This window comes from Hipposideros armiger, unplaced genomic scaffold (genome assembly GCF_001890085.2).
Source record: "Hipposideros armiger isolate ML-2016 unplaced genomic scaffold, ASM189008v1 scaffold_3, whole genome shotgun sequence".
NCBI lineage: Eukaryota > Metazoa > Chordata > Mammalia > Chiroptera > Hipposideridae > Hipposideros > Hipposideros armiger.
Genome location: NW_017731353.1, coordinates 8,872,365 through 8,895,964, shown reverse-complemented (window position 1 = coordinate 8,895,964; position 23,600 = coordinate 8,872,365). Strand labels below are relative to the sequence as shown.

Below are 23,600 nucleotides of genomic sequence, written 5' to 3'. Positions count from 1 at the left end.
GGCCCCGCCCCTTCAGGACCTGCCCCAAACTGTCCTCGGCCAAGCCTGGTCACCCACTCCCAAGTCTGGGCCCGGCAAGAATCAGGTGGGGGTGGGGTAGGGGCAGCGTTTTGGATTCGCAGCGGTTGACTGGAGGGACCTCTGGAGGGCCGGACACTCAGCCCCACTCTGGCCTCTTGAGGGTGGGACCCACCTTCCCCTGCAGCCTGAGACCCTGAACTGGGGCTGAGATCCTATTGTCCTTTAATCTCCTAGGAGATTGGCAGAGTGGGCTGGGAGCTCCCCAAGGTGCAGAGGCTAGGGTGAAGGCCGGAGGGTGGTCTTGCGAGTTGCAGGAAAAGATGCCTAAGTGGGGTGGGGCCCAGGAGGACGTGGCCAGGGAGAACAGCTGGGCCACCCCACCCTCCTGGACACCCTTGTGTGAATTAGGAAAGGGCACCCTTCTGGGCCGCTTCCGGTCCCTCAGCCAGGCAGGCACTTGGGGCAGTGGGTGGCAGACCACTGTCAGCCCTCAAGGAAGTGCAGTGAGGCCAGGAGACCCCATCTCCCCTCCCCCCTCACCTCTGTGAGCCTCAGGGTTCACAGGATCCACTGCTCTGCCCAGGCCGAACTCAGGAAGCAAGCCCCCAGGCCCTGAAGGCCTTTCAGGACTTCTACCCGACTGTGGGGCTCCCCGACGACATGATGGTTATGCTGCCCAAGTCAGGTATCCCCAAGAACCCCACTCAGCTAAGCCCCACTCCATCCAGCCTCCACCCCTGGCCAGGCCCCACCCCACCAAGTGCCACCTCCAGCCCCCCTGCCTGTTTCTTGGAGGGTGCAGATAGGAGGTGGTCTTTTCTGAGGGTAGGCTGGCAGCTTCTGCGGCCACTCCTGCCCACAGCCTTTTCCCCCCACCACACACCAAGGGAGAGGTTTTGGGGAGCCGGGAGGGAAAGTCTTTTGGTCCCACCCTCTGGGGGTGGCCGTGGCAAGCCTCCGGGCACCCAGGGGCTGGGGGCTGCAGAATGGGGTGGCCAAGGGTGGCCAGCTCAGCCTCCCAGGAACTGTCTTTCTTCCCACAGATGCGTGCTCCTCGGGGGATAAGGAGGCACCCTGACACCTCTGGAGACCCACCTTGACCCTTCCCAGGTGGGGGAGGGGGTAACTTCTCCCTGCCTTTCAGCAGGGCCTGCCCGGGCTGCCCCTGTGGCCTTCTCACTGTGCCTCCTGCGCTCCCACCAAAGATTCACCAACCCCTGTTCTGCCTGGTTTGTGTGCTTCAGGCGTCAGCTTACACGTCACCGCTTCCAGGAAGCCTCCCCTGATTCCCCAGCACGGCCGTAACACATTGCCACAAGCTGGATAGCTTAAAAAACAGACATGTGCTCCCCCACAGTTCTGGAGGCTACAGGTCCAAAGTCAGGGTCTGGGCAGGGCTGGTTCCTTCTGGGGGCTCTAGAGGAGGCTCCTTGCCTCTCCAGCTTCTGGTGGTGCCGGCCATCCTCGGTGTCCTTTGGCTTGCGGATGCATCACTCCCATCTCTGCCTCCATTGTCACACGGCCGTCTCCCCTCTGTGTGTCTGTGCCCAAATTTCCCTCTTCTTATAAGGACACATCATTGGATGGAGGGCCCACCCTAATCCAGGGGGAGGTCCTCAACTAATTACTTCTGAAAGACACTATGTCCAAATAAGATCCCACTCAGAGTTCTAGGTGGACTTGAAGTTTGGGGGACCCTGTCCAACCTAGTACTTTCTGTGTCCCCATTCCCCCTGGCTCACCCCTGGTGCACGGGGCCCTTCCTTGGGATGGCCGGGGTCCTCCTCCTCTCCCTGAGTGTCCCATGAGGTGGGAACCATCACCTTCTGTCGTCAGAGGGCTGGGCTCCCTGGAGCCTTTGGGACATAGATGCAGGTGGGTTCTTGGGGACACCTTCCCCCAATGTAGACACCAGGAAATCATAGGGCCCCTTACCCAAGTTCATTGCAAAGAATTTGAGAACCTACATAAAACAATAACTAACAGGTAAGGCATGACTGTCACCAGTGACAGGAGGCGAACCTGAGGCCTCCGTTGACGTTTGCCTGGTGGAGACGTCCTCATTACGCTGCAGCTGGCGTGCCCTGCGTCCCTCCAGTGGCGCTGGGGACATATGGACTGTTTTAACTTTTCATGGGTCTAAATGACACCGCCCAGCATGCTGGCTCTGTCTCTCATCACACGTGTGGTTGTTTCAGAAATGTTACTGGGCGGGAGGAGAGGGGGGCAGGGAACGGAGCCAAATTCCCCTCTGGAAGGTTCCACAGAGGGTGTGAGCCCTGACTTCCTGCTCTGGGCCCCACCCGCCGATTATCTTAAAGAGGAAAAGCAGCTTTTGGGGTACAGTGCCTCCTGTGGACCACCTCTCGGGGGCTGTGGGCTTGGCTGTGGTTTAGGGGCCGTTCTGGGGCTTTCTTCCAACACCAGCCCCTCACTGCCAGCCGGCGAGTGAGGCACTGGGAGCTGTGGCTGGGTCAGCCTGGGACCTCCGGGAGCAGTGGTAGAGTGGCGGGTGTTTCCACATTTGCAGAAGTTTTGGTGGCAGAATTAGCTCACAAGGGCCTCATGGGTGACATGTGAACTGGGGTTGTGGGGGGATGCTCTGCTGTGTGTTCGGGGCAGCTGGGGGCATCTGAGGAGTGTTTGCTGAGTGAGTGGGTGGATGGAGTGACCGTGCCTTTCCTGTCTGTGCAGGGCAAGCGGGAGCAGCCGGCCTCATCACCCCGAGTCGTCCAGACCTGGCCCGCCCTTTTCGCCAAGCCGTGGATCACCCTCTCCTATCTGCCCATCCCCCATCCTAGTGGGGTGTCTCCCTCGGCCTCCCCCTTCCACTCAATAAACAGATTCTGCAGGCTCAAGTCTCCTCATCTCTTTGGAGAGGCCCTCAGGGAGGGCACAGTGGACTCCGTCTCAACCCAGGGCTTCTGGGGAAACTGAGGCAGGGAGATGGTGGCGAAGGGGACTCTGGCTTCTTGGCTCCGCCTGGCTGAGGGACAGGAAGCTCCAGGCAAGCTCGGCCTCTGTGGGGGGCTGCACCCCCACACAGCACCTAGCAGCCGCTGACCCGGCCCCCGTGGTTCCCAGCACCTGTGGGGAAACGGAGGCCCCCTGTGGCGGCCAGCCTGCTGCTGGGGCTCTGCTGGCTGCAGGAGCTGGAGGCAGACCGGCACGGGGCTCTGGGGTTTCCCCTCCTGCCAGGGTGTGACCTGGACCGTGCGCACACGTGTAAACCTCGGAGGCCGGGAAATGCGTTGTGCTTGTGGCCAGTGTACTCCGAGCCCTCGCCCGCCGGCCGGGTCCGAATGCCCCACACTGGATCCCTGGACACACACAGTGAGCTTGTTATGCTCCTTGCTTTGCAGATCAGGGAACTGAGGCACAAAGAAGTCAGCGACTAGTCCAGCAAAGGGCCAGGTGTGGTTCAGACCCAGTGGTCAGGCTCCAGGGCCTGGGCTCTATGCTGACCCTTGATGAGAGGTAAGGGCAGCAGATCCCTCCGTGGGGGCCCACTGCCACCGCCACTCTCGTCCCTGACACTGTGCCCAGAGATCCTCCTACTAGGAGCGCTGTAAGTCCAGCTCTGCCCGCCACACACACTTTAAAGGGCAGGCTTGAGGGGGCGGGCAGGAAGGCACTGGCGGTCCTGCTTCATTGCTTGTGGCACTCTGCAGCCCCCGCAGGGTTGGAGCCGGAAGCACTCAGGCCTGAGGGGCATCTGTCCTCATCCTGCTGCTGGTCACCCAGAGACAACGGGTGTCCCTCATGTTTTCTGTCCCCCCCTCTCCTGCCTGACCAAGCCTATCCCTGGGGGCCCTGGCCTGTCAGCTTGGGCTGGGATCGGCCCAGTTCTAGGGTCAGCCTGGCACGGGGGCCAGAAAGTCTTCAGCCCCCTCAGGCTCCTGCTCCGACCCCCACTCCTGCTTTTTGGATGGTCCCTCTTGGTCTCCAGTGTGCCAGCCAGCTCTGTGCCACCCTATCCTAGCTTGTGGCCCCCACGCCTGCCTGAACCCAACCCGAAAGCCTTTGTCGGAGGACAGTGCCATATCCAGGATCCGAGGTGGCCGGTCCCCTGGTGAGTGGGACGTCCCATTAGCCTGGAGCCTTTCCAGGTTGGGCTTTTCCAGACGAAAGACTGGAAGGCTGCCCCCTGCTGGCCAAGGACCAAGGATGCCATCAGGGTAGGAGCTGCTTTTGGGCACCTGCAGACCCCCTTGGCCATATGGCACTGCCTCTGTGCTTTGTCACCACCACAGATAGGGAAACGGAGGCAGAGTGACTTGTCCTGGGTCACAGCTGGAAGGGGCAGGCTGGTGCCTAGGAAGCCTGAGTCATCTTCACCCTGACAGGTTTCTCGTCTGGTCTGAGGTCCGTGGGTGGTGGGGGGCCTTGGCACTGGGGGGGAAGAGGTGGTCGCTAACGTTCACAGCCCCCTTCAGATCCTGGCTGTGTGCTCACCGGCCTCGGAGCGTGAGCAGGACAGGGCGTCTCTGAGCAGCCGTCTGGGCTGGGGGTCCCACCTTGTGTGCACGTGGGGCCCGAGTGAGTCACGTAGGACGCTCTGCACGGGTCTGGCATGGGGTGAGGCTGGTTATTATCACGTTGTGAGAGGACGCAAAGCACTGGAAGGACAAACAACAGCTGGTGACTCCCTGCAGGCCGGGCTCGACCCCCAACTCTGTCTCCCATGGGCCCCCCACCCACCCACCAGGCCTCGGAGCCTGTGCCAGGCTTCCCCCTCTGCACGGATAGTCCACCGTGGAGACCTCCCAGGCAGAGGAACCCCTCACTCATTTCCCCCACCTGGAGGGCAGGACCCCCGCTCAGCTCTGTGCTGCCACAGGCAGCACCACACCCAGCCTTTGGAGCATTTGTCCCAAGACTCCTCCAAAAAAGCCTGGAAACCTTGTGCTTGTGGGAGGTGTCTGGGGTGCGTGCAGGACACTCTGAGCCTGTGGGGCCTCGGCTGGTGCACCCATCCTGTCAGCCCCTGCGTGGCTTGGGGATGGGGTCCTGTGGTGCCCCTGGAGGCATAGAGGACTCCTCCTGCTCTCAGGCCCCGAGGCGGGCCCCTGTGAAGCAGCCACAGTCATCCCCAGGCTGCTCTAGTCCAGGCCAGCCCCACCCCCATGGCCGTGGATGCCACAGGGCTGCATGGCTCTTCTGCGGAAGAGCCGAGTTTCTCCAAGCAGTCCTTGGCCAAGTCCGCCCGGTGACATTCTCAGGTGATTGCGTAACACTGGCCGTCCCTCCAGGTATAAATCCAGGTGCCCGGCAGCAGAGGCACTTTGTGCACTGACGTGCGATGGAGGCCAGGCTGTTGAGCGCCATCCTGGGCGTCGTCCTGGTGCAGGTGCAGACAGCCGCGCGGGACCTGGACCTGCAGAAGGTGGCTTCTCTTCTGTGCCTTGGGGAGCTGGGCAGGGGGCCTGAGTGGCCAGCTACACCAGTCCCTGTCACTCCAACCCCCAGTGATGCAGAAGCAGCGACCTCGGGGGCCTCAGGACCAGCAGGGTCGGCCCCTGCAGGCAGGCAGCTAAGGGTCTGAGCCCAGCCTGCCTGGTCCCTCCTCTCCTTGAGAGGCGGCACCGAGAGACGGGCAGGGACAGAGACCTCCCCGAGGGTCTCCTGTGGGCAAGCCTGTGTCCTCAGCCAGGCGGGCTGGTCCTCAGGGGTCTCCAGGGTCCGGGGCTCAGTGTGGCCACCTCCTGCTCCCGGGTCGGTGGGGTCCCTCCTGCTCACTGTCGGCACCAAGGAGGCCTGGCCCCACTGCAGAGGGCGGCTGGGGCTTTGCTTCCCGTCTTGATGGTTCCGTCTTTGCTGGGTCTGTGTTGGTTGCCGGGCCAGGACAACATCAGCGGGCTTGGAGATGACAAGGGTTGGGGACACAGGTTTTTTTTTTTCTTTCAAAAATGATCAGTTTCCAGGAGTTTCAGATGGAAGTTCTAGCACCTGGGTGGATTTCTGAAGGCAAGAGCTCCCTCCTGCGGGGAGCTCAGGCAGAGCTGCGCCTCTTCCATGGCGGACAGGGCTGCTGGCTGCTGGTGGCCCCAGTCCAGCCACCTGACCCCGGGCTTTTATCACAATTGGCGCTGCCCAGCCCTTCTCTCACGGGCTCTCCCCACCACTGTCTTCTGGCACCCTCCACCCAAGGCAGGCAGCAGCAGAGGCCGTTCTCCTGGGGGCCATGCCTGAGTGGGGAGGGGTTCACCACATTGGCATCGCTGTCTGGTGGCCTGAAAAGACCCCTTGGAAGGATGACCACCTGCTGCTGTCCCACTGACCCTTGCAGCTGTCCGCTAATCCTTTGGAGCCTGCCAGCTCCCTACCCTGGGAGGTCCTGGGGGGTGTGCCCCCTGGAGCCTGGGCACAGGATCTCCGCCCAGCTGCCCCAGCCAGGCTCGACTCCAGCTCCTCTCTCCAGATTACAGGATTCTGGCGGGAAGTAGGAGTAGCCTCCAACCAAAACCTGGCACTAAAGACCCCGAAGAGGCTGGAGGCCTTGTTCCTGACCTGGAGTGGGGACCAGCTGACCGTGAAGGCTGCGTATAGCAGGCAAGGCGTCTGGGGCTCCCAGGAGCTTGGGTGGGAGCAGCCTGTGGCCAGGTGCCTGGGAGCAGCCTGGCTGCACCACCTGCGGCTGTGGGATCTGGACGGTGTTGTCACTTGGTGGACCAACCCTCGCTTTGTAAACTGCCCCAGACCTTCCCCTCACCCCCACCCCAACTGAGACCAGACCCCCAGGCTCCTAGAGCCGCCAGACATAGACCGGCTCCTAGAGCTGCGTCTTCTCCCACATGTAAGCAGAGACTTTTGATAAAGCCCCATCAGTTCATGAGAAAGGGAAAACGTGCACGAGGGTGGTGACTCTCGGCAGCCGCAGGGCCATGGGTGAGAGGCTGCCATGGCCCCTGCCTCGCACCTCTGCCCTCCCAGTTCTGTTCCAGGCTCTCCTTCCTGAAGATACGCTCCCTATGAGCGCCCCCGAGTGTGCCCAGCGGAAGGAATGTGGGTTGGCATTTTCCTAACGCTCACTTTGCTGCCTTCCAGCTCAGGAAGTTGTGACACAGAAAACATAGTGGGCTCAGAGACAGACATTTCAGGGAAATTCGTTTTTCCTGGTAAGAACTGTTGCCCTGTTGCTGCAGCTACCGCCCATGGCCCTGCACACAGCTGTTCTTGGCCTCGCCGCCCCTTATGCTGTTCCCCACACTGTTCCCTGCACGCCTCCTCATGCCCCAGACCCTCCCACCCTATCACCAACAAGCCCGGCATCCTTTGGGGGCTGCTCTACTCCTCCTTCTGACTGCTGGCATTATGGGTGGGTTGGGTGCTGGGAGGAGAAAGGATGGATCTGACCCTACACATCCCCACTGGGCAGCCCGCCGACCCCAGGGGTGCCATTCTGCACAGTCTCACCCCTCTCATTCGCTCCCCAGGCAACAGGGAGATCCATGTCATCGACACGGACTACGAGCACTACGCCATCCTGCGGTTGTCCCTCCACTGGCAGGGCAAGGACTTCCACGTGCTCAAGTACTTCAGTAAGCTCGCTGGGGTGGGGGTTGTGCCCTGCTGCCGCCTGCGGGGAGTGGGGAGAGGGGCTGCTCAGTCCCCGGTGCCACACAGCTCGCAGCCTCGAGGACGAGGATGGACCAGGCTTCTGGAGGTTCCGGGAGTTGACAGCAGACACCGGGCTTTACATGGTGGCTCGGCACGGTGAGCCCCAGGTCGTTGGGGTGAGCAGTGGGCTGGGGACCCTGCAGCTGGGGTCGGGGTGCCCGTCCTGCAGCTCCTCACTCTGCCCCCGTTCCACAGGGAGGTGTGCCAAGCTCCTGAAGGAGGTGAGCCTTCGTCCAGTCTGTGCTGAGCCCCACCTGGCTTCCCGGCCTGATCGGGGCCCCGGCTCCTCTAGATCCTGAACCTCCAGGGTGGTGACAACAGGCTGCCAGGGGGGACCCTGGGAGCTGGGTGTAAGGGCAGGGCTGGGCGGAGGGAGCACGGGAAGCCTGGACCTTGGTCCCCCAGTTCCACCCAGCAGGGTGTGCGGGGCTGCTGGAGACTCTGGCCGCTCACATTCTGCCCTGTGGGGCCCTGTGGGCACCGTCTCGAGCCCCCGTGTCCCGTACATGCCAACCCATCACCTGCTCAACCCCTCTGTCTCGACACAGCCGCAGAGATGGGGACTTTCACCTGCTTTGCAGGTAGAGGAAGTGGGCTGTGCTTTGCTCAAAGCCACACAGCAGCTAGGACACCCGGTTCTGGCTGTGGCCCTGACCGCTGCCCTGGGGTCTTCAGGGCGGGCAGCCCCTGAGCCCCTGTCCTTCTGTGTCGCAGGAGCTGGTCTAGAGGGGCTCCCGTCCCAAGCCAGGAAGCTGGGAGCCCCGTCCACCCCGCCTCTCCCGCCCTTGCCCAGGGGCCACCTGCACCAGCTCCAAATAAACCCAGTTCCCAACCCGCTTCCCTGAGTCTTTCCTGGGAGGCCGCCGGGGGACAGGCGGGGGTGGTGGGGTGCCCTAAACCCGACGGCAAACCTGACAATTGGGTGGTCTCTGCTGTCTCCTGTAACAATCGCTGCCGAGTGTGAACCATGTTGGACGCCACGTCTGGTTGGACCTCCCCTGAAGGAGCTGGGTGGGGCCACAAGGTCACATGCAGGGTGACAGCCCCCTGCCCTCTCCCTGCCTCCCCCCAAGGGTTTTCGCTGTCCTGCCCTGCTTACAGCCTGAAGGTCAGGCTGTCCCAAGGCCATGCTCCCTGCTAAGTCTCATCCTGCTCCGGAGAGCCCGAGGTTACCCCTGGCTGGGCCCCGAGCAGAGCTTCCGGTTCAGGTGTCTGGGATAAAAGGTGATCACACCCCACTCCTGCTTACGTTCCCCGGTGGTTCCCTATCGTGCCGACTCAAATCCCATGAGTATTGTTTTCCAAGGCTCAGGTCACGGCTGCTCTCGCAGGCCTCCCCGTCCCTGCCCTGCCACGTGGCCAGCCTGGCCTTACGGAAAGCCCGGTCCCATGATGAGTGCTCTCGCCCAGACCTGCATTCTTGTCCTTTTTCTTCCATCCGTGGAGGCTGGAGTTGGTGGGCAGAAAGGGTGGCCTGGCTTAGGGCAGGGTGACCCAAGCCTCACGCTTGAGGTCATCAGCGCTGGGGGCCAGGGGTGCCAGCCCAGCCAGAGTGGCCTTCCAGGAGTAAGGGCCACCCACGGGTAGGGCCTGCCAGGAACCTGCCTTAACGAATCTTCAGCCAGGTCCCAAACACCACCAGAGAGACGCCTGGGGGCTGAATCCTGACAAGCAGGTGTCCCACAGCTCTGTGTGGCCACAGTTTGTGGCAAGCGAAGGGGCCTGATGGAAAGTGCCCAGTCTGACCACTGATGTCACAGAGCTCCACTGGCTGGGTGACTGAGATGACAGGAAGTTATCTTCTCAAGGTTCTGTAGGCTGTGCGCCCAGGGTTGGGCTGCTGACAGGGCGAGTTTCTGCTGAGGACCCTCTTGGCTTGCAGACACCAGCCCCGCTGTGTCCTCTATGGCTTCTTGTCTGCCATACGTGGAGAGGTCTCTAGCGTCCCCCTTTCCTGTGAGGGCGCAGGTCTACCGGGTTGGGGCTCCACCCTTATGACCTCACTTAACCCCACCACCCACTAAAAGTCCGACTGCAAACACACTGCGGGTGAGGGCTCCAACACGGGAATTCTCAGGGGATATACTTCAGCCAGTGACAGGCGCCAGCGCCGTTTAGAGGGTGATAACGGAACCCAGGGCTTCTACAGTGGCTCGTACTAGGGCCAGCACAGAAGTTACGGGACACATGGAGAAACAGAAAAGTGTGAGCCTTGGTTTCAAAAGAGCAGAGAATGCAAAGGATCCTGAGAGGATCCGGGGCCGCATTTCAGAGACCCGGTGCTTACAGCAGCTCCTACCCTGAAGCGTAGTGAGGCTTCCACTTGGTGAGGCCGGCTGCTCCACGCGGTGGTGGCTATTAGAGCACGAGAGCACACGCCACAGCTTGGATGTCTAGTCCGTCCCCAGAGCTATGCGTCTACGCTTCTGCCGTTGCCCATGTGCCATCCATGCATCATCTGTCAGTCATCTGCCTGTCTGTCTATCTATCTGTCCGTCTGTCTATCTACCTGTCTATCTCTATCATCTATTTACCTATCTGCCAATCTATCTATCTGCCTATCTATAATCTATCTATCTATCTATCTATCTATCTATCTATCTATCTATCTATCTATCTATCATCTATCTATCTATCTCTATTTCTTTGTCTAATAAGGTAAAATTTGACCAACAAAGTTTTTCTGTAAATTTATCCATTTCATTTTGAACTTCAAAGTTATTTGCTTGGAGGTCAGCAAAGTACTTTCTGTTGATGAAAATTTCCACTTCTGTCCCAAATGTCATCCCCTCTCTTGTCATTTCTTACTTCATGTGTTTATGGTCACTTATCTTTTTCTCATTTTTGTTAGCTACTGGTTTGCCTGTTCTGTTAATGTTTCAAAGGATTTTGGTTCATTAAGTACATCTGCTACTTTCTATTCTTTACCTATGATTTTCTGCTTTTATCATTGTTATTCATTTCCTGTGATTTGTTTACATTTTGTTCTTTGTCTAGTTTTAAAAAATTAACTTTATTGAGGCAACACTGGTTATTACATTATATAATTCCAGGTGTAAACATTGTAATATGAAATCTGTCTGTTTTTTTTTTTTTGCATTGGGAATTTATTTTAATTCTTTCATTTTTCATGGTATAAATGTTTAAGGCTCTGACGTTTGTCCTCTGATCACCTTTTTACGGTGGTTTTTTGATATTTATTTTAAATACATTCTGTAATTTCAGTTTGTATTTTTTCTTTCATCCAAGAGTATTTTTTTAAATAGAAAGTGAAAAATTATCATAGTTTTATTGTATTTTTGTCAGAGAAGTTCGTTTGTAATAGTTCTGCTTCATGGATGCTTTCTTTGTAGCTTAAAAAATAATCGATTTTTGTGCGTGTTTTACTGTGTATTATCCAGACGCAGGATGACATGGAAACCGCTGGGCCTGTGGTGGGTGTCCCTGGCACCGTTGTCCTGACCCACGTCAGGTCTGTTCGACCCACTTTTGCTGCAGTGCTGCAGCAGGTCCCTGCGGGCAGCGTATTTCTAATGACTTTGCTTGCTGTATAGTTTGTTGTGGAAACTTGGATGCTAACTTGCTTCCCGCACCCTGAAAGGCATTTGTCATCTGCTTGGAGACCCCGAAGCACTTTGCCGTATCAGTAAAGCCCCATAGTCGGGTTGTTTCCTAAGCACAATCAATTCCCATTTTATTTTCTCTTATTTTTGTTTGTTTCTTATTATTTGAGATGTTCTTTTTCTACCTTCAGTGCATGTAAGTTTCTTTGGAGTGTGTGTCACAGTTTTCTGCTTTCCCGCCCTGCAAGGTTTCCATTCAGTGAAAGGTTTTTATTTTTGTTTTGGTTTCTCCTTATAGTAGTAAAATACAGACTTCTTGAGTCTGTGCATTTCCTGAATGGGGCTTGCAGTTTGAGTGGCTTATAACATTCCTAATTCATGTGCACCCACTAATGTGAGTGCAGTAAATTCTCTTTAATGGATGCCATTTTGGGGTACGGGTGTATGTGTGATGTTTGCTTGTTTTGTCTAGAAAGGCACCCTTAGCCTGTTCTGACACTCTTCCGTCCCAGCAGTGCCGCCTTTCTGAAGCCACCTGAGCCTCCCGGAGCGGGGACGCTGTCTTATCCGGACCCCTTTGCCGGAGTCTTGCAGTCAGAGCAGAGTCCTTCTCCTATGGCTCATTTTAATCCGTCTTTGGTCCTCCTGAACCATCTCCTTTCTGCGGGTTTTGCAGACCTCCGAAACGCTCCACAGAGCTTGAGCAAGACCCTTGGTGGATCTTTGGGCTTTTTATTTACAGATAACGGGAGGTTTCTAAATTTTTCTTCCCTTCTTTCAGAGCCACAGTTTTCAGAGGATTGTGCAGAGACTCAGTTTTAGTAATCATCATTATCTTGGGTTACACAGAAATCCTTCATCTATACTGCTTTTTATAGTTCCCAACTGTGTTATGAAAATTATGCAAATATAGCACAATTTCAAATGTGGCTCTCAGCTCGTTAAGCAGTCGTTTTTGCAGTCTCTGCAGTGGTCTGAATGTTTGTGTCCCCAAAAGTTCAGATGTTGACATCCTAACTCCCAATGTGATGGTCCTGGGAGGCGATGAGAGTGTGAGGGTGGGGCCCCCATGAATGGGATTGGTGCCCCTTCCACCCTGTGAGGACTCGGTGAGAAGTCTGCGACTTAGAAGAGGGCCGTCCCCACCACACTGGCACCCTGCAGGCTGTAAGAAACCAGTGTATGCTGTTTCTGGGCCCCCAGCCGTTGCTGGTGACTGAGCCGTCAGCCTTACAGTCCCAGGACAGGAAGCCCGCATGCGTCTGCGTCTATCGTCTGCTTTTCTGCTGCTTGGCACACGCATCATCTTAAGTCTCTACTCTTGTCAGAAAACTGCACTTGAAAAAACAACAGACAGGGTTAATGTGAAGGTTAGGGTGATGTCTTTGTCTTCCTATTTCCATTGTCTTCTGTTAGGCATCTGGGAGGCTGGTAATCAGGGGCCATCCTGATCCAAGTTCAAGGCCTGAGACTTTCTGGACCCCAGAGGGCGTGGGGAGCTGAGCTGCAAGTCTGTGCAAAACTGGTTTACTTTTGTTCACCTTACCCCCCGGCGGGGCTGCCATGGTGGTGTGTCAGAGACCCCTCCTTGGAAAGCCCTGGCTGAACACGGCTGCACCTTACTTCCACCTTCCAAATCTTGCCCGTTTTTGTGTCAGCAGGCTTGAAGCCAACCAGCCAAGGGGTCTGGGAAATGCGGTTTGTACATCCCCCCCACTCCCGACCCTCCCGACCCTCGGCAAGGACCTTCCTGGCTTACTCCCCTGGGTTTCGGGGGTGCAGTCAGATTCCACTGAGCCCTCTGCCCTCTCCTTTCAGGGGGCCCTGGGGGACATGCAGTCCCCGGATGGCCCTGCCAAGGTCATGGGGAGCAGAGGTGGGAGGTTGGCCAGAGTGGGCAGGTCTGGACAGGCGGAGAGGAGGCTGGAAGAACAGGACATTCCAGGCTGAGATGCTGCTGTGCGTGGGGGCAGGACGCCAAGGCTGGCAGAGCAGAGGGTGGGCGGCCCAGGAGGGAGTGGGAGCTTTTTTTTTTCTTTAATTTTGGGGACACTTTATATTTTTAATGATTGAACAAAAAGATATACAAAGCCACAGCTTCTGAAAGAACGACTTGTTCTTGGCCGTCTCCTGGAACTTGACCTCGGCTGCTGTTGGCCTGGGCTTCAGAGCAGCGAGGAAGAGTGTTGGGCCTCCCTGGGGAGGGGAGGAGACAGGGTTGGGGAGAGTGTGTGGCCGGGGAGGAGGGTGCTTGTTGTGGAATCTTCCGAGTGGAAGGAAGTGTCGAGACGCAGGGGTTAGTAGGGCAGGGCTGGGCACACACTGCCTGCTCTCAGTGCATCTGGGCAGGGCACAGAGGCCACCACTGAATTATAAGCCCCCTCCCTTGGGAAGTTTCGCCACCATGCAAGAAGAGAGGCCAGAATGGTGTCTCGGTGGTTACTGGCCGCCCACAGCAACACAGTCAGAGCCATATAAGTGGGTTTCCAGGGACAGAGGGACTGTACCCCGGCCCCGGGAGTGTGTGCTGGTGTGCAGGCCTCTGGGAGAATGAGGGGTGTGCTGCTGACCATCCTCCTGGCTGGAGTCTCATTGCCCAGGGCCCCGGCTGTGTGGCTGGGGAGGCTGGACCCTAAGCAGGTAGCAGCCCTCCTGTGGGTGCCCGTACCTGCCATGGGGCACGTCGGTCCTGGGGGGCCAAGCCTGTTGGGGCCACACAGCCCAGACTATGTGGGGGTGGGGAGTGGGCTGCCCCGTGGGAGGGGTGCCTGGGCTCCCAGGCTGTGGGGGCCCCTCACCCGCCCCTCTTCTGCCCAGCTTCTGGGGTCCTGGTATGTCCTTGCTGTGGCCTCCGGAGAAAAGGGATTCGCAGCAGAAAAGGCCACAAAGAACATCGAGGGGGTCGTGGTGACCCTCACTCGGGAAAACAGCCTGAAAGTGCGGTCCTCAAGGCACAGGTGAGCAAGGGCCCCGCCCACTGCCAGGCCTCGCTCAGCAGGCGGGCCCAGTCCAGCGAGCCGCCATGGCCACGCAGAGGCTCCGGGTGCCCGCCGTCCCTCCCCTCCCCGCCCGGCTCTGCTCCGAGCTTCACCCTCTGCTGGGCCTCTCGAGTCTGCATGGCATCTTTGAGGCATTTGGGATTTCATCCTGGGGAAGTACGTGAGGTTCCACTTTGTGCTTTTCTAGATTGCTACCCAATTGCCCAGCATCACGGATCCAACTGTCCTCTCTCCTGCCCGACCCAAGACGCTAACCGTCTGCACGAAACATACGTCTTTTGATTTATCTTCTGACTTCCGGCTCTGTTCGTTTCATCAGTCTATTTATTTGCCAAGACCCTGTTGTTTTAACTACCGTAGCTCTCTAATGCGCGTTGTTCATTGCTTGTCTCGCTCTTGCTGGTTCTTCTTCTTGCTAGAGCTTTCCTGTCTCCTCATGACCGTGGGTACGAGCTTGTCCTGGCATGCAGAGACCACGGCACACTTGCTGGGTTTGTGCTTTGCTGCCTTCAGAATGCCGGCCCCGTGGTGTGGTGACTCAGATGAGTCTAACTGGGCTGGGAGCAAGGTTCTGGGTGCCCGGACCCTTCGGGAGGAAGACCCTGGCTGGCCGGGCTTGGGCGGCAGTGCTCCCTCCGGGGCTGCGTCTGGACTCAGGGCTGACAATGGGCCCTTCCCTTTCCCAGGCTGGAGACATGTGACCTGAGCGTTGTGGAGTTGCTGAGACAAAACTCTGGATGGGTGTTTGAGAATCCGTGTAAGAATGACGCCACTGCGGTTGTGTCCAGGACACTGTGGGCGCCGGCTCCATTTCCCTGCTGGCATCGGGCAGCAGCCCTGGGCCCGCGGTCCCCTGCAGGCAGGGCCAGTGCTGGTGGGGAGAGGACGGGCGACTCCGTCCTGAGGCTTCAGTGTAGCTCCGGACCAGGAAGCGAAAGGACCTCATTTTCCCGGAGGTTGACACCAATCCTGAGGCCAGAGGACTCGCCGGCCTGTCACGCTCAGCTGGGACCCCAGGCCTCCCTCTGTAGTGTGTGTGGGTGGGGGGACCCTGGCACTTGGCCCCGGTGGGGAACAGTATCTAGGGAGCATGACCCCAGTTACCCCCATGATGTCACTGTCCATCAGTCACTGAGAGCAATGCATGTGGCATGGGGCGGGCGGGGACGAGGACAGAGCTGGGGGCTATCGGGCTGCTGGGAGGGCCTCTGGGAGATCTGACAACCCCCACGCGCCGGGGCTCTCGCCCCGCAGCCCTGGGCGTGATGGAGTACCGGGTGTTGGGCACCAACTTCAGAGACTACGCCATCGTGTTCACGCAGCTGGAATTGGAGGACGAGGCCTTCAGCACCGTGGAGCTGTACAGTGAGTGTCCGAGGGGTGCCAGGCGTCCGTGCTCTACATGTCGGGGCTACAAAGGGATATGCAGGCTGCAGCCCCCCCCTTTCATCCCCCAGTGAGTCTGCAGCCTCACTCTGCGCCTCACCCCTATATGAAGTTGCCAGCTGGGATCCCCACGCCTTCCTTTCACGGCTTCACCCCCACCGTTCTGCCCCTGAAGAAAGCAGGGCTCTGCACAAAGGGAGGGACGCGGCCCCTGACGCCAGAGCTGGGGGTGGGGGAGGGCCCCACGGGGCGAAGGGCCTTGGGATCAGAGGAGGGCAGAGCCCTTGCCAGCCATCCCTCCAGTCCTGCTGCAGACAGGCCTCCCAGCCCCAGGGCTATCAGGGGCACCCCCTGCCCCCCAGGTCGGACGGAGCGGGCCAGTGAGGCGGGCCTGAGCCTCTTCGCCAAGTGGAGCCAGGGCCTGGGCTTCCTGTCACAGCAGCAGGCCAGGCTGCAGACCGACCGTGAGTGTCCCGGGGCCGCTCAGGGCCATTCCGATGCCCATGGGCACGCGGGGCCAGCAAGGACTGTGTGGCCATGTGCTGACCCGTCAGTCTTGGGGGCCCTCCTGGCCTCAGGGAGTCAGGCAGGACTGGGGGGTCTTCAAGGAGTCACTCACTCCCTGCCCAGAATCAGGCCTGGAGGGACGGCCCCGTGACCAGTGAGGCTGTGGGCGGGCATTGGAAGGGCCTCCGGGTGCCGGGGTGGCTGAGGTCTGTCCCGTGCAGCCCATGGGGGCAGGTGAGATCTGCCACGCCTCACAGCCCATCTCGTCCCCCCTGCAGCCACCTGTGCACGGAAGGCCTTCCAGGTAAGCTGCTTCTGAGTGTCACCCGGGCTCACTGTGCAGCAGTGAGAGCCTAAGGGCCCTGGGAACCCCCACACCCCAGTGGGCAGGAGGGGCCAGTGTCTCCACTGTCAGGAAGGGCTGGAGAGTAGGGGGCAGATGCTTCTTGGGGTGAACCTGGGGTCCCCCAGTGCTCTTCTCGTTTCCAGTGAATTCTGTGGCAGCTGGGGTCCAGCACCCACCTCGCTCAGCTGCCCGGTGCTCCCAGGGGCTCCTGCTGCAGACCCGAATAAAAGCATTCTAGAAGCCCACCCGTGCCTCTCGTGTGTGCCTGGGGCTTGGGTTGTGACGGGGGTGGGTGGGGCTCGGCTGAATCACAGAGCAGAGAGCCAGCTCTGGGACAACGCGGCTCGCCTGCACCTGCGTCCCTTGCCAGAATCCCTCTGGGTCTGGGACACCAGGCCTGGCTCAGAGGTGGGGCTGAGCTGCAGGGAGCACTCCTCGGCAGGCTGGAGGCTGGTCTGCCTGGGCTACAGCCAGGCCCAGTGGTCTGGACGCACTTTGGACAGGGTGCCGAAGAGGCTGGCACTGGTGCCCACCAGGGGTCCTGGCTACGGAGCCCTGGTGTCCAGGGCATGAGAGCTTGGCTTTCCTTAGTTGGGCTCAGGGCAGCGGCAACAGTGGGCCTGAGCCTCTCGGTCCTCCTGTGATCTGGGGTCCCTGCCTGAAGTCCTGGCAGAAGCGGGGCTATCAGGAGAGCTGGGCGGGAGGCTGGTGGGGCCTGCCCACCGGTCACGGTGAGGTGCACACAGGCCTCGCCCTTCAAAGCGAAGTGCGTGCATGTGCAGCCCAGGTCTGCCCGTCGACCTCTGCTCTGGCACCATCAGAGCCCCAGCTGCACGCGGGTATGTCCCAAGCAGTGAGTGACGCCACTCTCCTAGGGGTGAGGATGGGAGGCCCTGGAGCTCGCTGCTGGCCGAGATAGTTCCAGGGCACAAGTGGCGACTCAAGGCCCAGGGGAGTGACCTGGGAAGCAGGATGGCCTGTGTCCTCAGGGCCTCCTAGGCAGGCAGCTCCCCCAAGTGGCTGTGCAGCTCTGTGCTCAGGGGAAGGCCCGAAGCGCCTGCCCTCCCCACTGGCCCACCCCAGGCTGCCTGGAGACTCTGGGTTGGCTGGACGCCCACGGCAGGGCAGGAGGGCAGGGCGATTTAAAGTCGGTGTCCAGTGGCTGAGGGAGAAGGGTGAGGATGGGGCCGAGGCAGCTGCTGCCCGTGCTGGTCCTGGCACTGGTGCTGCCTGTGGGGTCCCAGCTGCAGGGACAGCTCCCCAGGGAGTCCCACAACCTCAACTGGAGCAAGGTCAGCCTGTGTGCAGTCCCTGGGTCAGGGGCCTGGCTGCAGGGCCAGGGGGCAGGGTGGGCAGCTGGGAAAATGTTTCCTGACAGCCTTCAAGTGGCCATTCTGGGTCCATGGGCAGCCCCCAGGGGACAAAAGTGCTCTGCCGGCCCAGAGTCTGCCCACCTGGCCTCTCCCTGAGGGGCTGATGACGGCCTCTTTGGGGGACAGGCTAGGACTGCAAAACTCAGCTGAGGATTAAGTTTTTTGGAGCCCCGGGGTGGGGCAGAGCACAGGGCCCCAAACAGGTGCAGCCTGAGGTTACCTGGAGATGCCAGGCAGGTGGGAGGGGAGGGGGAGAGCAGGGCGTGTCCTGGAATAACAAGATTGCTGGCAGGTGGAAGGTTCTGGTGGGGGTGGCCGTGGGTTCAGGCTAATGGACTGCGGCTGTGCCTGGGAGCACAGGTTTGCAGCAGGATGTTGGTGGGACAGGGTGCAGGGGCAAGCTGGAAGGAAAGGGGTGCCAGGGAGGCCCACACAGGAAGGCCCAGCCGGGCATCTGCTCCCCGCAGCCCTGGCGGTGGGCTGGGCCTCGGGCAAAGGTCGCTGGTTTAGTGGGGTCTCAGGGGCCCTGACAAGAGCCCCAGAAGCTGGCATCAGCGTCCGTGCGCCCCAGCACCCTCTCTGCAGTTTTCAGGGTTCTGGTACATTCTCGCCATCGCCTCCGACGTCCAGGGCTTCTTGCCGGGTAGAGACAAGAGGAAGCTGGGGGCGTCCGTGGTGCAGCTGCGCAGCGTGGGCCAGCTGAAGGTGGTCCTGGCCTTTAACCGGTGAGGGACAGGCACGGGCGTCCCAGCACGCCCGCCACAGGCCGCTGGTCGCAAAGAGGAGAAAGGGCGGGGGCGCAGAGCCCTGGGTCAGTCTGCGAGTCCCACACGGACTGTCTGTACAGCCACGACCCCCATCACTTCCTGCCCCTGAAATTCAGAGGGCTGATTTGGGGAGAGGCCATCGCAGCCCATGGGGCCCTCGGCAGGCAGTGGGCGTTTGGAGGTTTCCTCGAAGCTGTGGGACCAGCCCTTGTCCAAGTTGGAAAGTTCTGGAATAACAGTCTTGCATGGACAGGAGTTGGGGGGTGACGCTTCGAGGGGCCCCCGGCCCCAGCTACCGCCATTGAGTGAGGGCAGGAGGAGGGGGATGGAGAGGGTCATCCTGGGGGCACTGGGTGGCCTTGGGCAGGAAGAGGGGCCCCCTGGCCATGAGTTGGCAGCCCCACCTTGCCCCTCCCAGGTCGCGGGGGTGCCAGTCACACACGTTAATTCTGCGGAAAGATGGGAAGAAGGCTGTGTTCAGGAATACCTGTGCGTATGGGGAAGGCCGAGGGGTGGAGGGTCGATGGGCTCATGGCCACTGAGACATTAGACATGACGTCTGTGATGGCACTGTCCCCCAGGGGTCCCTTTGCCCCAAGAACATGGCGGGCAGGCCGGCTGTGGTCCCAGAGCCTATCCTTCTCAGGGCTCAGGACGGGTGTCGTCCTGGCGCCTGGGCCTGCAGGGTGGGCTCAGGGGAGACCTTCCAGGTACCCCTGTGCAGGCAGGAGGGTCAGGGCAGCTCTGTTTTCTCTTCCTGTCCAGTGAAGGGGGTGGAGGGCTTCCGTGTGCTGTCCACTGACTACAGCTACGGCGTGGTAGATGTGCGCTTGGGACGGGCCGGGCGGACCTCCAAGACCCTGCTGTTCTTCAGTGAGTCCAGTGGGGCTAAGCTCCGGTCCAGGCGTCCTGGGCAGTGAGCGAGGAGGGTGCGGAGTGCAGAGGGCAGGGGGGGCTCTGCCTCAGGCAGCTCGGGCACAGGGACAGACACCACAGGCCATGGCTTACACAGGGACATTATAATTCACAGTTAGGTGCCAGCAGGGTGGGTGTCTGGGGAGGGTCCTCTTCCTGCCTGGCAGGTCCTCGCATGGTGGGGAGACCTCTGGCCTCCTCCTCTTCTAAGGGACCAATCCCACCAACGGCCCCACCCTCAGGCCCTCACCTAAAGATCACCGCCTCCTAATGCCATCACACTGGGGCCTTAGCATACGAAGGGTGGACACGAATGAGCGGCCAGCACATGGTGGTGCAGGCTGGTGGGGAGTGGGTGGTCAGGGTGGGTGGGCAGAGTGTGGGGCCCTGGGCACTGAGGCCGCACAGGCAGTTCTCTGAGGTGGCCACAGCGGGGGTGGGCAGGAGGCCGCTGCCAAGGTGAGGTCAGGAAGCCAGGGGCTGGAGCGGAGCCACCGGCTGCATGGATGCGGAACCCCCACTCCAGGGCTGAGGTGAGATTAGGGGAGCAGGGGAGGTGCTGACAGAGAAGGCTGGATATGGAACCAGGATGGGCAGGTGGGGGGCATGGGGGGGCGGGTGCAGGAGGGGGGCTGAGCAGCCCCGCTGCAGGTGCTGCAGAGGGCAGGGGGGAGCCTGCGGGGGGGTCTCAGTGGCAGGCCCAGCAATGCAGTGGGAGGGCTGCCAGCTGGGCCCCGGCAGAGGGGATTGGGTGAGCAGAGAGGGCTCCCCAAGGACCGTGCCTCCTGGGCCTCGCTGGGGACACCCACCTGCCTGGGAATGGAGAGCACACAAAGTGTCGTCCTGGTTGTCGTCTTGCCCTTAGCAGCACCCTTGTTAATCTGCCTGAGAACTCTGAGGGCATTTCGGTGTCTGGGGGGCGGGGTGGTGGGTGGGAGTGTCAGGGGCAGCCCCAGGCAGCCGGAACTGGAAACTCTGATGTTGAGATTGTGCTCCCCAACGGCAGGCAGACAGAACACGTCCAGCTTCCTGAGTATGAAGAAGTTTGTGGACATATGTGAGATTTTGGAGCTCACAAGGGATGCGACTATTCTCCCAAAAGATGGTAAAATGTGGCTGCACGGCTTTCAGGCAACACCGCGCCTGCCCCGCGTGTCCCATTAGAAAGCTGACACACGTGGGGAAGAGATGGCAGGGTGACGATGCTATCTTTGTAAAGATCTGAAGCCACTGTGCAGACACGCCGGAGTGTCATGCCCTGTCCCCACCTCCTGGCTTTTACTGACATCGGCGCTTGTCACCCGGGCAGGCCCAGCGTGGGCAGCGGGAGGTGGCCCCGGAGCGTGCAGGCTCCATCTGATCAGGCCTCTGGCTGTGGCTAGAGGACCAGGGTGTGCATGGCTTTGCCCTCTGCAGCGCCCCAGATGAGCGCCCGTGAAGCTGGGGAGAGCGGATTCGGGCCCTCTGACAGCATCCCCGACCCTCTCGCCACCTCCTCTCTCTCCCGCAGCCTCCTGCGCACACACCATCCTGCCATGAAAACCAGCCATCTTCCTGCTCTTTCCTTTGGGGCTTGGCTTGTGGTCCCCGAGACCCAGAGAGCATCGTTCCAGATTGTAGGTCTTCACATCCAGCTGCTTGTTGAGAGGTGTTTGGTGGTCCCAGGCCATCGATGGTGTGACACCCAGGGCCATGGCTCTAAGCCTACACCATCATCAAGAGATGGGGGGAGAGGGGCATGTGCTGCCTGGGCAGGAAGAGGCCAAACCAGGCCCCTTCTGCTGAGTCCTCTGGATCACACGGCAGAAAGATGCTGCCATCCCATAGCTGCTGTGAAATAGACCAGGACCAGTCCAGTGTCATCCTTCTCACGTGCCTTCTCTGCAGTGAGTCTCTGCCACCATTCTCTGTGTTCCTGGAACACCTACACTTTCTCGGGAAGTGGCTTGTTCACCAAACATTTATAAGCACCTGTGGTGTGCAAGGCATCGTGCTAGCTGCTGGGGGTGGGGGTGGGGTGGTGAAGCGGTGAGCCAAGCAGGCAAAGCAGCTCTCAGAAGCGATGCCTTGTCAGGAGGGCCAGGCCCAGGAGCAGTCACCAAGCTCACAGCTCCTGACACTGAGAAACAGACCTAGAGGGACCAGCGCCACACAGCAGCAGGCCTGACAGTCTGGGTGGGGGGAGGGTCGGGGAGAGCTTCTTGGAGGACGTGCCATGTGAGCCTGCACGGGTGATGGGAGCCCAGTAAGCTCCGGGGTGGGGCTGGGAGCGCAGGGCCTCCTGGGGGGGAGGAAGCTGCCTTTGAAGAACCCCTTGGGGAGGTGGTGATGGAGCCATTTGAGGGGCGAGGGGATGGACTGGCACAAGCAGGTGGCAGTCACAGGAGAGGGAACGCCAGCAGGGTGTGTGTCTTGGAGTTCCTCTAGGACATCCGGGTGGACATGTCATACAGGGAGCTGGAGTTCAGAGGCGAGGTCCAGGGTGGGGACAGACGTTTTGGAGTCACCGGTATGTACTTGGCCATGGAAGTCACAGACATGGAGGGGCCCACCTGGGGTGGCATCAGCCAGCTCCGACCATGTAGCAAACAGCCGCCACAGCAGCTGCCGTCGTCCTGCCTGGGTCCTTCACATCTCCTGTGGGACACATTGCAAAGCCCTTGGCAAGAGCATGGATGCAGGAAGGGGAGGGGGCTCCCGGCACCAGCCCTCGCCTCGCCATGCCCTTCCCCTCCCTTCTGCGTGCTGGCTGTCTTCACCCCATCTTGCCTCTCAGGTCCCCTGAGTCTCATTTAATGAGGGTGTTGGGCTCAAATCCAGGATCTTGTGGTCCCCACCCCACAGAGGCCCCTCTAGATCACACACCTTGGAACTAAATGGAGAGTTACCAGACCCCCACGTGCTCAGCATCCGTGGAGGGACCACAAATGTGACTGCAACAAATGGTCCTGTCCGAGAGAAGCATGGGGCACACGGAGCAGCCGCAGTCCAGGGCAATTCCACAGCCTGCAGAGACCGCGGGGCTGGGGCTCGCTGCCCTGGCAGGCGTTCCCTGGAGCTTGTGACTTGGGGTGGCCCCCAGCTCCCTGAGATTGCTTTCCTGTTTTCACGTGTTCATCACTTGCTTTGGGCTCTTCTGAAGGAAACACTGGGACATGGCCACGTCCTCAGCCGGTTTCCTGCCTGCAGAAAGTGGTGGCCCCCCAGGCCTTTCTCCACTTTGCACTATCTCAGTGCTTCTGCCAACACACCTCTTTGAAACACTTTGTGCATTTTCTATGTAGTGGATTCTAGCTTAATCTAGGTGCCAAAAGCCACACCCACAGATCCTTAGGGAACAGCCTGTCTCTCCATTTGGTTATTAGAATTCTGGGGTTTTCAGCCTGCTGAGGGAAGGTACCTTGAGAGTCTACATGAGCCCCCTTAATCCTTCACACTGGGTCTGGTTTGTCCCCAGTCTGTGCTTCCACGGCCATGTCCTAGATTGGATCCTAGGCCAAGGCTCAGCCCTTCCATGGGGTTTGCTTTGGAAATGAGAGCCTCTGAGATCCTGGGGGACCCCCGCCCAGTCCCATCCACGTGGAGCCCACTGCTCTGGGCATCCCCATGGGGCCCAGGCACACACATACTCTGACTGCCCAGCTGGGGGTCAGAAGGGGACAGCGCACTGGGGAGGTGACAGGGGAGAGAGGAGAAGGGTTGGGGACAGCTCTGCCATGGCCAGGGACATGCAGTCCTCCGGCAAGATGTCTGGGACTCAGCATGGGGAGGAGAGAGACGCCAGGCTGATGGGCAGGGGCTCCCCAAGGTGCCCAGGGCAGGAGCCTGGGGTCTGAGGTCCTGTCTCCTCCACTCTGGATACCTGGAAGGAGGAGGAGACCTCCTTAGTGTGGAGGGGGCCTTATAGAGAAGTTGGGGTACATAGATGGTGTGACACCGAGGGTCCCACAGGCTCCTAGAAGAGTCTGTGACCCTGGTTCTCCATCATGACCCACTGCTCTCCCAGTCCTTGGAAAATGCGTTCTGCTCCCTCAAGGTCCTTCTGAGCAGAGGGCAGCCTGCGGGGGTTGTGGGTCTTGGGTCCTGGGTAGTGCAGAACGTGA

General features: G+C 59.8%; 4 protein-coding genes across 8 annotated transcripts in view; all 4 read left to right on the top strand.

Annotated features, from left to right (window-relative positions):
- LCN15 (lipocalin 15) overlaps window positions 1-2,865 on the top strand; it is a 5,717-nt gene extending 2,852 nt beyond the window's left edge. For both annotated transcript variants that reach the window (XM_019640454.1, XM_019640444.1), the window contains 3 exons: window positions 605-706; window positions 1,065-1,131; window positions 2,716-2,865. In XM_019640454.1, the coding sequence (XP_019495999.1) occupies window positions 605-706; window positions 1,065-1,099 (137 nt within the window). In that variant the 3' untranslated portion in view covers window positions 1,100-1,131; window positions 2,716-2,865. The remainder of the gene's footprint in view (window positions 1-604; window positions 707-1,064; window positions 1,132-2,715) is intronic.
- A 2,458-nt stretch (window positions 2,866-5,323) lies between these two features.
- LCN8 (lipocalin 8) lies at window positions 5,324-8,398 on the top strand. Its single transcript, XM_019642274.1, has 6 exons — window positions 5,324-5,407; window positions 6,443-6,573; window positions 7,069-7,139; window positions 7,458-7,562; window positions 7,648-7,737; window positions 7,837-8,398. The coding sequence occupies exons 1-6, from the start codon at window positions 5,324-5,326 to the stop codon at window positions 7,938-7,940; spliced, it is 585 nt and encodes a 194-aa protein (XP_019497819.1). The 3' UTR covers window positions 7,941-8,398.
- Window positions 8,399-13,609: 5,211 nt separating this feature from the next.
- Window positions 13,610-18,471, top strand: LCN6 (lipocalin 6). 4 transcript variants are annotated; one of them, XR_002123946.1, is made up of 5 exons: window positions 13,610-13,844; window positions 14,022-14,161; window positions 14,890-16,053; window positions 16,375-16,400; window positions 18,401-18,471. XR_002123946.1 is itself a non-coding variant. In XM_019642184.1 (5 exons), exons 1-5 carry the CDS (start codon window positions 13,755-13,757, stop codon window positions 16,245-16,247), a joined length of 708 nt encoding a protein of 235 aa, XP_019497729.1. In that variant the 5' UTR covers window positions 13,610-13,754; the 3' UTR covers window positions 16,248-16,687. The 4 variants fall into 4 exon arrangements, 1 of the variants encoding a protein (XP_019497729.1); XR_002123945.1 differs by lacking the exon at window positions 18,401-18,471 and adding an exon at window positions 16,586-16,687; XM_019642184.1 differs by lacking the exon at window positions 18,401-18,471 and having other exon boundaries at window positions 14,890-14,960; window positions 15,458-15,568; window positions 15,952-16,687.
- Window positions 17,624-21,059, top strand: LCN10 (lipocalin 10). The gene is made up of 6 exons (XM_019642008.1): window positions 17,624-17,734; window positions 18,401-18,540; window positions 19,001-19,094; window positions 19,311-19,455; window positions 20,504-20,602; window positions 21,008-21,059. Exons 1-6 carry the CDS (start codon window positions 17,624-17,626, stop codon window positions 21,034-21,036), a joined length of 618 nt encoding a protein of 205 aa, XP_019497553.1. The 3' UTR covers window positions 21,037-21,059.
- Window positions 21,060-23,600: the final 2,541 nt, after the last annotated feature.